The 12,773-nt window shown below is 41.1% G+C and overlaps 1 protein-coding gene across 1 annotated transcript in view; it reads right to left on the reverse strand.

Annotated features, from left to right (window-relative positions):
- Nucleotides 1-12,773, reverse strand: part of sptbn5 (spectrin, beta, non-erythrocytic 5) — a 137,241-nt gene that overhangs the window by 85,937 nt on the left and 38,531 nt on the right. The window contains exons 17-23 of the mRNA XM_039785451.1: nt 11,302-11,432; nt 9,733-9,984; nt 8,791-8,866; nt 6,725-6,936; nt 5,859-6,108; nt 3,438-3,577; nt 2,587-2,686 (exon numbers count right to left, since the gene is read on the reverse strand). Of these exons, the coding sequence (XP_039641385.1) occupies nt 2,587-2,686; nt 3,438-3,577; nt 5,859-6,108; nt 6,725-6,936; nt 8,791-8,866; nt 9,733-9,984; nt 11,302-11,432 (1,161 nt within the window). The remainder of the gene's footprint in view (nt 1-2,586; nt 2,687-3,437; nt 3,578-5,858; nt 6,109-6,724; nt 6,937-8,790; nt 8,867-9,732; nt 9,985-11,301; nt 11,433-12,773) is intronic.

Here is a 12,773-nt window from a genome sequence, read left to right on the forward strand (position 1 = left end):
CAGGGTTCATACACATTTTAACCAATACTTTTTTATGACTTTTTCATGACTCTTTGGCAAATTTCCATGACTATGTGTTCCTGAAAATGTCAGTCGACATTCTACAATAAGAATACTAATCTGTGTTAAAGTTTCCCCTCAGAGGTTTAACTTTAAAATGAATGACCATGTATGTGGTTCATAGTGGGATTCATCATATCGCTCCCCGAATACAACGCTGAGGTTAAGACACGGTGAGATAATTTTTTTTATTAAAGACATATTATTATGCTGTGTTAAAAAAACTAATTCCATGACTTTTCCAAAACTTTCTGGGTCTTTTTATTTTTTTACCAAAACCTTTCCAGGCCTGGAATTTGCATTTTTCCAGTTCCATAACTTTTCCAGGTTTTTTCAAAACGTATGAACCCTGAACTTCCGTTCTCGCAACCTTCAAACAATGCACCTCTACGCCATGAAAGCTGTTCTCAGGCTGGGAATCTTTGGTCTGAACTGGGCTTTACACAGGGCCGGCCCTAGACTTTTGGGGGCCCTAAGCAGGATTTGGTTTGGGGGGACTCTCCACACTGTAACATGTTGCCACTGCACTTGGCACTTAACCAACTTGTGTATTGTAAATATTAGTTTAAGCACTCAAAATGTACAAATAAGCATTTAAAGACTAATGTGAGACCTATTAGGAGCAACGCTATCTTTAAATAGACCGGCTCTGTTATGAGCTCTATTGTGGGACATTTCAAGCGCTCTTGGGGGCCCTCTGGTAGCCTCGGGGCCCTAAGCAGACGCTTAGTTCACTTATGGGTCGGGCCGGCTCTGGCTTTACACCTCTGTGAAGGTTCGACTGTGAGATTGGCAGTTCATTTTGCTCCTTCGATCGGGTCACCCCTCACACAGATATGGTAGAGTATTTACAGTGCCTTGCGAAAGTATTCGGCCCCCTTGAACGTTTCGACCTTTTGCCACATTTCAGGCCTCAAACATAAAGATATAAAACTGTAATTTTTTGTGAAGAATCAACAACAAGTGGGTCCCAATTATGAAGTGGAACGAAATTCATTGGTTATTTCAAACTTTTTTAACAAATAAAAAACTGAAAAAGTGGGCGTGCAAAATTATTCAGCCCCTTTACTTTCAGTGCAGCAAACTCCTCCAGAAGTTCAGTGAGGATCTCTGAATGATCCAATGTTGACCTAAATGACTAATGATGATAAATAGAATCCGCTGTGTGTAATCAAGTCTCCGTATAAATGCACCTGCTCTGTGATAGTCTCAGAGGTCCGTTTAAACGCCAGAGAGCATCATGAAGAACAAGGAACACACCAGGCAGGTCCGAGATACTGTTGTGGAGAAGTTTAAAGCCGGATTTGGATACAAAAAGATTTCCCAAACTTTAAACATCCCAAGGAGCACTGTGCAAGCGATAATATTGAAATGGAAGGAGTGTCATACCACTGCAAATCTACGAAGACCCGCGTCCCTCTAAACTTTCAGCTCATACAATTAGAAGACTGATCAGAGATGCAGCCAAGAGGCCCATGATCACTCTGGATGAACTGCAGAGATCTACAGCTGAGGTGGGAGACTCTGTGCATGGGACAACAATCAGTCGTATACTGCACAAATCTGGCCTTTATGGAAGAGTGGCAAGAAGAAAGCCATTTCTTAAAGATATCCATAAAAGTGTCGTTTAAAGTTTGCCAAAAGCCACCTGGGAGACACACCAAACATGTGGAAGAAGGTGCTCTGGTCAGATGAAACCAAAATCGAACGTTTTGGCAACAATGCAAAACGTTATGTTTGGCGTAAAAGCAACACAGCTCATCACCCTGAACACACCATCCCCACTTCACAAACATGGTGGTGGCAGCATCATGGTTTGGGCCTGCTTTTCTTCAGCAGGGACAGGGAAGATGGTTAAAATTGATGGGAAGATGGATGGAGCCAAATACAGGACCATTCTGGAAGAAAACCTGATGGAGTCTGCAAAAGACCTGAGACTGGGACGGAGATTTGTCTTCCAACAAGACAATGATCCAAAACATAAAGCAAAATCTACAATGAAATGGTTCACAAATAAACATATCCAGGTGTTAGAATGGCCAAGTCAAAGTCCAGACCTGAATTCAATCGAGAATCTGTGGAAAGAACTGAAAACTGCTGTTCACAAACGCTCTCCATCCAACCTCACTGAGCTCGAGCTGTTTTGCAAGGAGGAATGGGCAAAAATGTCAGTCTCCGATGTGCAAAACTGATAGAGAACACCCAAGCGAACTTACAGCTGTAATCGCAGCAAAAGGTGGCGCGCTACAAAGTATTAACTTAAGGGGGCTGAATAATTTTGCAGCCGCCCAATATTTCAGTTTTTATTTGTTTAAAAGGTTTGAAATATCCAATAAATTTCGTTCCACTTCATGATTGTGTCCCACTTGTTGTTGATTCTTCACAAAAAATTACAGTTTTATATCTTTATGTTTGAGGCCTGAAATGTGGCAAAAGGTCGAAAAGTTCAAGGGGGCCGAATACTTTCGCAAGGCACTGTATATAAACAACGGTCAGGGTATGATTATATACTAATAGTAATAATACCTGATATTTCTTTGAGGCCAGGAGCAGACTCCTCCTCTGCCTGCTGCTCTCCTTCAGCGACTTGTTGGCCCTCTGGATGCTCCGGCTCCGCTCCTTGATGCTAACAAATTCACTCAGTATTTTTAAAACAGCATTGCGCGCGCACACACACACACACACGCACTAGTAACACACACACGCATTGGTAACACACACACACGCTTGCACTAGTAACACACACGCATTGATAACACACACACGCTCGCACTAGTAACACACACGCAAGCACTGGTAACACACACACACAGATACACACACGCATGCATGCACACACACACACACACACACACACATACATACATACACAATGGTCACACACACACACACACACACACAAACGCACTAGTAACACACACGCAAGCACTGGTAACATACACACACAGATACACACACGCATGCATGCACGCACACACACACACACACACACACAAACGCACTGGTCACACACATACTCACACTTGTCACACTCACACACACACAGATACACATGCACACATGCCCACACACACACACACACAGGTCACACACACAGACACACATAAAAACAGACACACCGATACACGCATGCACACACACACACACACACACACACACACACACACACACACACACACACACACACACACACACACACACACACAGAAACACAGACAGATACACATCCACGCATGCGCACGCACACACACACACACACACACACACATAAAAACACACACACACACACACTCACTCTTCACAGAGTTGGACTCGGTAAAGTCTCAAGTTGCGTGTGGTCCATGTGTATTGATGCTGTCTGTGCTGGGTTCTCTTACTGTTTGGCAGCGTAGTGCTGCTGGTTGATGAGCTCCTGGCTGCGGTGGCTGAAATGATCCACGCGCTGGTCTGAAGCCCTCAGGAGGCCGTCCAGCTCCTCCTGCCGGCCCAGCAGACTGTGGACACTGTCCACCGAGTCCTGCATCAACAAACACACACACACACACACATATTAAAGATGCTGTAAGTAGGATTGTGTATACAGTATGTGTGTGTGTATTAAAGGTGCTGTAGGTAGGATTGTGTATACAGTATGTGTGTGTGTATTAAAGGTACTGTAGGTAGGATTGTGTATACAGTATGTGTGTGTGTATTAAAGGTGCTGTAGGTAGGATTGTGTATAAAGTATGTGTGTGTATTAAAGGTGCTGAAGGTAGGATTGTGTATACAGTATGTGTGTGTGTATTAAAGGTGCTGTAGGTAGGATTGTGTATAAAGTATGTGTGTGTATTAAAGCTGCTGTAGGTAGGATTGTGTATACAGTATGTGTGTGTGTATTAAAGCTGCTGTAGGTAGGATTGTGTATACAGTATGTGTGTGTGTATTAAAGCTGCTGTAGGTAGGATTGTGTATACAGTATGTGTGTGTGTATTAAAGCTGCTGTAGGTAGGATTGTGTATACAGTATGTGTGTGTGTATTAAAGGTGCTGTAGGTAGGATTGTGTATACAGTATGTGTACACCTACAAGATGCTAACGAGAGACTTCTTGTCAATGCAATAAAAATGGACCTACAACGAAGTCGGTTCACTGCTGGCTACGAGTTAGCAATCAAACACAACAAAGGCTGTCACTTGAACGGCGTTTTGAGCAATCATACAATTATAGATAGCTACACCGTTTTTTGCAATGATTTCCATCTTCTGTTATTGTCTGTAATGACAAAAGTTTATTATTTTATGGATTTCACAAATTTCAGTAAGACACGTAATGCCGTAAACCGTTTAAATCTGAGCATGCTCGACTCACATCGGGCAGTGACAATGTGGTTGCCAATCCAAAATAATAAAGGAGTTGTTACATGTTACATGAACGTACACCATTTTGGTTACATGTGGAACGAAGTCTGAGTCTTTTTGTCACTGCAGACCTTCAGTTTCCTCCACACTGCTCTTTGCAGTGGCTATGACACATGCCTTTCATGTGGGAGACCAGGGTTCAATTCCCACTGCAATACATCAACCAAAGTGTCCCTGAGCAAGAGACTTAACCCCTAGTTGCTTCAGAGGTGTGTGACCTCTGACATATGTAGCAATTGTAAGTTGCTTTGGAAGAAAGCGTCAGCTAAATGACATGTAATGTAATGTAATTGCTACATGGTATTAGGCCTGTCGGTACGCGATCTGTGCATGCACGAACATCTTGCGCTGTCGGATCGTGCAGGCAGCACAGATCGCGTACCCACAATGGGCGTGGCTTTCAGAGTATGACTCTGACTCAGGGGCGGATCTACCGGGGTGGCATAGGGTGGCAAATGCCACCCTAAAAGAAGGCCTTGCCACCCCTGCTGCCACCCCAGCTGGCAGCAACGAATTAAAAGTTACGGCCAGTTTGACCATTTACGAGCGCGAGTCTCCAATGTCCGACTGCAGTCAGTCAAAAACTGTTTTCTTCCCCCTCTCACACATCTGCCACTCATCACCTGTGTCTTCCCTTAATGCCTGTCCTGTGATAATGCCCGTGATTATCATACTTCTATCTCTTATTAAGTGAGATCACATTGTATGGTCACTTATTCCTAATATACTTCTATCATACTTCTATCTCCTATTAAGTGAGATCACATTGTATGGTCTCTTATTCCTAATATACTTCTATCATACTTCTATCTCCTATTAAGTGAGATCACATTGTGTGGTCACTTATTCCTAATATACTTCTATCATACTTCTATCTCCTGTAAAGTGAGATCACATTGTATGGTCACTTATTCCTAATATACTTCTATCATACTTCTATCTCCTGTAAAGTGAGATCACATTGTATGGTCACTTATTCCTAATATACTTCTATCATACTTCTATCTCCTATTAAGTGAGATCACATTGTATGGTCACTTATTCCTAATATGAACTGTTTCACATGAAACCTCAAATGCAGGACACTGATTGCATGAGATGAAGTGTGTCTGTATGAGTTTGTAAATGGCAGCCTGTGTCCTTCTGTAGTGTGTACATACTATTTCTCATCACACTGTGATAACTGTGATTAAATTCAGTATATATATATATATATATATATATATATATATATATATATATATATATATATACATACGTCTGCCATATGTTGCCACCCCTCAAACATTCCTGCCCCCCTCTCACTACCCCATAAATATTTTTCTAGATCCGCCCCTGCTCTGACTCTATGTGCTTCTTCTTCTTCTTCTTGCGTGTTTTTGCTAGCGACTCTAGTCCTCACCCCGACGTCTTTGACCCTGAGTCGGGCTTCGTGTCCGGACAGCGCCGCCTCGATCCGGTCTCCCTCCTGGTTCAGCCTCTGGAGCTCCACCCCCTGCTCCAAACACTCCCTCCTACTGGTCCACAGCTTATCAAGCTTGGACCAATCAGCCTTGAGTTTGTCGAGCGTCTGTTGGATGTCGACACCTCCCGTCTTCCCATTGGACGAGCCCTGCAGAAGACACTTCCCCGACTTCTCCAGCTCTTTCAATCTGAGAAAACACAAACATGCTGGACTTCACTTTATTATTATACATATATATTACAATTAATAATATCAAACTTTTCTATCTTATGAATTAAATAACTCGAAATACATCTTTCTCATTCTGATGAGACTAAAAAAAATTGTGCGTGTTTGCGTGTGTGTGTGTAAGTGCGTGTGTGTGTGTGCGCGTGTTTGTGTGTGTGTGTGTAAGTATGTTTAAGTGTGTGTATGTGCGTGCGTGTTTGCGTGTGTGTAAGTATGTGTGTGTGTGTAAGTGTGTGTTTATGTGTGTGTAAGTGTGTGTGTATGTGTGTGCATATGTGTGTGTATGTGTGTGCATATGTGTGTGCGCTTGCACACACACATATGCATAGACAAAGAAAGTTGACTGACAAAACTGTTTGGATCATTTCCTCTTTCTAAAACATGAGGATTCTTCTTTACTTTTAATCCTTTAACTATATTTTCCTGACGATACTTAAAGACTTTAACTAAAGTAACATTTTCACTGCAGGACTTTAACTTGTAACAGAGTATTTTATACAGTGTGGTATTAGTACTTTTACTGCAGTAGTAAAGGATCTGAGTACTTCTTCTAGCGCTGCCCACATGGTCTCTACCTGCTCTTGTGCTGCTCCATCTCCAGCCGGAGCTCCTGGTGTTGGTCCAGCAGGGCCAGGGCCGAGGCCACGTCTCCGGCCGTCTCCTCCTGCAGGAGGCGGTCCTGCACCGAGCCGGTCCAGCGCTGCAGCTCCTTGGCCCGCTGCTGGAAGCTCTGGAGCCCGCGGGCCTCCTCCAGGAGCCGCTGTCTGTCTGCAGCCTGCCGCTTCAACTGGTCCACAACACAACAGGAACAGGGTGTGACCAGAGCTGACTGGAGGGTTGTCCGCTTTTTTTTAATCCTACTTCTCCCAATAAGTGACAAAATAACGCCAACATGTTCCTATTTACATGTTGTGATTAGTTGAGTCACATGACACACAGCCATCTCCTAACCGTATACATACCGGGAACTATATTCTCAGGCGGAAGAATATAGCACTTGGGCGGAGTGATATGCTCGCAGCAAGCCTGTCTGAGAATATAGTTCCCGGTTTGTTTGCGGTTAGAAGATGTCTGTCTCATTTTACGTTGTTTTTTGTACACGCTGTGACTCTACAAATCACAACATGTAAACAGGAACATGTTGGAGTTATTTTGTCACTTATTGGGAGCAGTAGGCTAGTTGGAACCAGTCACCTGCAGGTTCTGTGCTAGGCTAAGCTACCGGTGGAGCCGTCAGACAGCGTTACAACACGCACTGACACAGGAGGGGTATGTATGGACTAGTCTAACTCTGGGGGTTACGGTGAATAAGACAAACTCCCAATAAGTCGGCGTGGTCCTTTTAAGCTCTTTAAATGTAGCCTAGAAATCTAGACGCACCCTGGGTCCGTGTAACGCTCATCAGTTCAATGTTCTAAGCACAAACGGACATTTGGAAAAACAGAAAAATGGGTTCAAATATCCAATTTTTCTCCGAATTAACAAAAAAAAAATTAGATCTTTAAACTGTTTTTCCAATTTTCTGTTTTTTATTCAGAGGATCAGAAATTTAGAAAATTACAAAATTGCGTCTGGGCTCCAATTATTCAATACTGCCATGGTATTCTGTCCCCCCACTCGAAACCATCAGTTGCAAGCACCTCTGACCCCAAGTCTATCAGTCTTTTTTTTTTTTTTTTTTTGTTGGTCCATATCATATGCAGTTTATGACCTGCATAGCCTATTCCGCAAAGTAGAGGAAGAGAATACCATGGCAGTATTATGAATAATTGGAGCTGAGACGCAATTTTGTAATTTTCTCAGTGTCTGATCCTCTGAATAAAAAACAGAAAATTGGAAAAACAGGTTAACGATTAAATTTTTTTAATTTGTCAAGGTGGAAAAAAATGAAAAATTGGATATTTGAACCCACTTTTCTATTTTTCCAAATGTCCGTTTTTGCTTAGAAAATTGAACTGATGAGAGTTACACGGTCAGTGTAAAAAGTTGGATCTTTAAACTGTTTTTCAAATTTTCTGTTTTTATTCAGAGGATCAGAAATTTAGAAAATTACAAAATTGCATCTGGGCTCAAATTAGTCATAATACTGCCATGGTATTCTCTTCCTCTACTTTGCGGAATATGCAGGTCATTAACTGCATATGGACCAAAAAAAACTAAAAACTGACAGACTTTTGAGTCAGCTAGGCAGAACGAGGGACAGAATACCATGGCAGTATTATGAATAATTGGAGCTCAGACGCAATTTTGTAATTTTCTAAATTTCTGATCCCTCTGAAGAAAAACAGAAAATTGGAAAAACAGTTTAAAGATCCAATTTTTTTTAATTTGTCAAGGCGGAAAAAAATGAAAGATTTGATATTTGAACTAATTTTTCTGTTTTTCCAACTGTCTGTTTGTGCTTAGAAACTTGAACTGATGAGTTTTTCAGTAACAAGGCTGTTGTTTAGTAAATCTATCGCTGACATCGCTGAACACTATATACACTTGTTTTTTCTACAAAAAATGAACTGCACTTGACACTTAACATGTGTGTGTGTGTGTGTGTGTGTGTGTGTGTGTGTGTGTGTGTGTGTGTGTGTGTGTGTGTGTGTGTGTGTGAGACATGTAACATTTCAGTCTGTGATGATCAAACTCAAACCTGATTCAGCAGAGCCTCCAGACCCTGAACCTCCTCCACGATGGCCGCACTCTCGGCTGGACTGCAGTCCTGCTTCCTGCAACACAGAGAATACACACATCGCTCAAAAGGTCCCACATCTGATTTTTATTCCAGGTCAGAGGTCCAGAATGACATGGCAATAACAAAATAGCATTCAATCAACTCTTTTTAACTTCTAAGCAACAAACATTCAAGTTGAGTACTCAGTTTTCCTTTCTATTCTTAATGATTGAACTTTTGAACTTTAACATGGACATTAGTTAAAGGACAATTCCGGTCGATTTCAACCCGTAGCTCTGTTGTTTGTGATCAATGAGTTCTGTCAGTAGCGAGAAAAACGAAAACAACCGGTGCTGCCTACACCGTGTTATCCTCCTGCTAGCGTTAGCACCCAGGAGGCTGAAACAGGGCAGGTTTTAAACCTGCTTTTAGCCTCTTAACATGTTGGAGATGTCATTACAAGAGCCTACCCATGTGAAGTGGTTCCTTCTGAGTGAACACAGTGAATCTGACTGCAGCAGATGTGAAAGAAATGCATAAAAGTTGAGCTAATTCAGCCAGTGCGCATACCTCTGTTTAGCTCCGTTGAAGTCCACACAAGTTGATTATCAAACTCATACAATCCAATATTCCAAAACATGTTTTTTCCACCAAAAACCAATGGTCACAGGAGCATAACTCGGTGTAGGCAACACTGATTATTTTAGTTTTTCTCGCTACTGACCGCACTCTGTGATCACAAACAACAGAGCTATGTGTTGAAATCGACTGGAATTCTCCTTTAAGACCTAGAACACAATACTTTTTATAATTTTTAATACGACTTTTAGACGTTTTAAGACCCTGCGGAAACACTGGATACAAATCTTTGCATTAAACATCAATAAACAATGTTTCTCCGTTTCTAGATCAGAGCCGTACATCTTGGCGACGTTCTTCAGGTAGGCGATCTTAGCCTCCAGGGTCTGGATGTCTCGGAGGGTCTGAGTCTGGATCTTCTCCTCGGCCTGCAGGGTGAAGGCGCTGCAGCCCACGTCCACGGTGTCCAGGCCGGACAGCTGGCCGTGCAGCTGAGCTTTGGCCTCGGCGCAGCTCTGCAGGAAGGACTGCACGTCGGCCGTGCTCAGCAGCTCGTGTCCTTTCTCGTCTTTCAGCCGCTGGATCCGATCCCACCTGCAGACACGAAAGGAGACGGGAGAGCCCACTCGCAGTTAAATCCACGTCAGCACTCATCAAAAGATCTTTCACCAGTTTATTTCCAGTCAGAATCATCAGTGAGTATGTTTACATGCACGTAATAATCCGTTTTTTGCTCTTATTCTGAAAAAGACAACATTATTATTACATTATTACAGGTAATTTAGCTTACAATTGCTATATATATCAGAGGTAGCACGCCTCTGGAGCAACTAGGGGTTAAGTGTCTTGCTCAGGGACACATTGGTTGATGTATGACAGTGGGAATCGAACCCAGATCTCCCACACCAAAGCGCCATCACCACCACAGACAACATTCCTCTAAGCTGTTTCCATGGATAATGAAAGTTAACATTCCCGTTTACATGCAGCTGTGTAAAACAGGGCTGTGTCTCAAAGCGCCTACTGTCACACTTCAAAACACTTAGTTTTAAGTATATCGTGTAAATAACGCAACAAGTCAGTGCACTGAAAGTACCAGGATGACCCCCTAAAAACAGTCAAGAAGTTCAGTGTGGAGCGATGGACCCTACTCGCACTAAACGGGCGCCATCTTCACTACAAAGCGGAAAGGGGAGGGACCAGGGACATCGGAAAGTTTTTTATCAGTTCAATCCAGGCTACTTTATGCAAATGAGGAGCGCTCGGCTCGGCGCCTCTCAAAATCTGACGAAAAACCTTTTAAAGTGACCTTTTCCTGATCGAGAAAACAGACAGATTCAGCAACTACACGGCCTATTTCTCGCTTTAAAATGTTCTCAGAAACATTTTTCTGTTTTGAAATTCGGGAAACACGTGACGCATTTGGCCAATGGTGGGTTCCCAGACCCAACATCTGGATGTGGGGCTGGCTTGTCAGGCCAGTAAAAAAAAAAAACTGATTGAGACGCAGATTCTGAATGCACTGTTTACATGTCCAAAGAACACTTGAATAGAATAAACCCGAAAACCTTTTAGTAAGTAAGTTTATTTGATTAGGACAATGCACATTAATCAACATTTCTGTAAATGCGCCAGTGTTAGCCAGTCGGCTAATTTTCAACTAGTCCTAGTATGCATGTCTTTATGGTGGGAAGAAACCGCTTATTTCATAGTATTGTATGTCGAAAAGTACAGTATAGTATGTCAAAAAATGACTATTCTATTTCAAAAAAAGTATATATATATATATATATATATATATATATATATATATATATATATATATATTTTACGTGCATGTAAATATTGTCAGTTTCACTCAGTGCTCATGTGGTTGTTTGTGGACGGAGAGGCTCAGTCTCATGTTTGTACCTTTTGGAAACGCTCCTCTGTCTGGCCTGGATCTCTCTCTGCTTACTGTGTCGGCTCCTCACCAGCTCCTCCGCCATGCTGATGATGTCATCCAACTGGCCACGCCCACTCGCCAACTTAGTCAGGAAGTTCTGGAACGGATAGTTAAAATAAAAAAATAAAAAAATGTGTCTTTTATTTTGAAAAAACTGTCAAATTAAAACAGCTTAAATTTCCCCATGAAATGTCAGTAGGTCTGTTCAATTTAAAACATCTTTTAACTTTTTTTTAGGGTTCAGAGATCATTCATTATTGAAAAAATTATATATATATTTTCAAGTTGCTCATATTCGTTTGGTAAATTCAGATGTAAAAATTAAAAAGTCAAAAATGTAAATGCAAATAAATAGAAAGAAAGAAAAAGTGACCAAGCAGTAAATTAAAAAATGACATTGACAGATGTGTTCACAATATAAATACAATACCAATGCTAATATTAATACTAATATTAATACTAATACAATACTAATACTAAATACAATACTTCACTCAGAATGTGCGGATGCTTGTAACTGGGTTTCCGTTATCTGGTAATTGCCAGTTTTTGACCTGAAAAATCTGTTGACATATTTAAATCTCTCTGGTCATAATTTCCGTTACAAATATAACGGTTAAAATAGTTAGCCAACGGTTGAAATAGCTTAAAGTTGAAAAAGTAAGTTAACGGTTGAAATAGCTTAAAGTTGAAAAAGTTAGCTAATGGTTGAAAAAGTTAGCTAACGGTTGAAATAGCTTAAAGTTGAAATAGTTAGCTAACAGTTGAAATAGCTTAAAGTTGAAATAGTTAGCTAACGGTTGAAATAGCTTAAAGTTGAAATAGTTAGCTAACGGTTGAAATAGCTTAAAGTTGAAATAGTTAGCTAACGGTTGAAATAGCTTAAAGTTGAAAAAGTAAGTTAACGGTTGAAATAGCTTAAAGTTGAAAAAGTTAGCTAACGGTTGAAATAGCTTAAAGTTGAAATAGTTAGCTAATGGTTGAAAAAGTTAGCTAACGGTTGAAATAGCTTAAAGTTGAAAAAGTTAGCTAATGTTTGAAAAAGTTAGCTAATGGTTGAAATAGCTTAAAGTTGAAAAAGTTAGCTAATGGTTGAAATAGCTTAAAGTTGAAATAGTAAGCTAACAACCTTCGGCCCTTTGCTGCATGTCGTTCCCCCCTTTCTCTCCCTCTCTCTCTCTCTCTCTCTCTCTCTCTCCCTCTTCATATCTTCAGCTGTCCTATACAAATAAAGACCTAAAATGGCCAAAAAATAATCTTAAAAAACTGTTTAACCCTTGTGTCGTCTTCCCCATCTACCAACATGCAACATTTTTTTTTTCTCGGTCAAAATGTAAAAAGAAAATCAAAATTTTTAGGTTGTCTTTTTTTGACACTTTTTTCAAAGTCTCTGTCAATATGTTTCGCCTTTTTTTTTTTTAACTTATCCCATTTTTTG

This window comes from Perca fluviatilis, chromosome 20, assembly GCF_010015445.1.
Source record: "Perca fluviatilis chromosome 20, GENO_Pfluv_1.0, whole genome shotgun sequence".
NCBI lineage: Eukaryota > Metazoa > Chordata > Actinopteri > Perciformes > Percidae > Perca > Perca fluviatilis.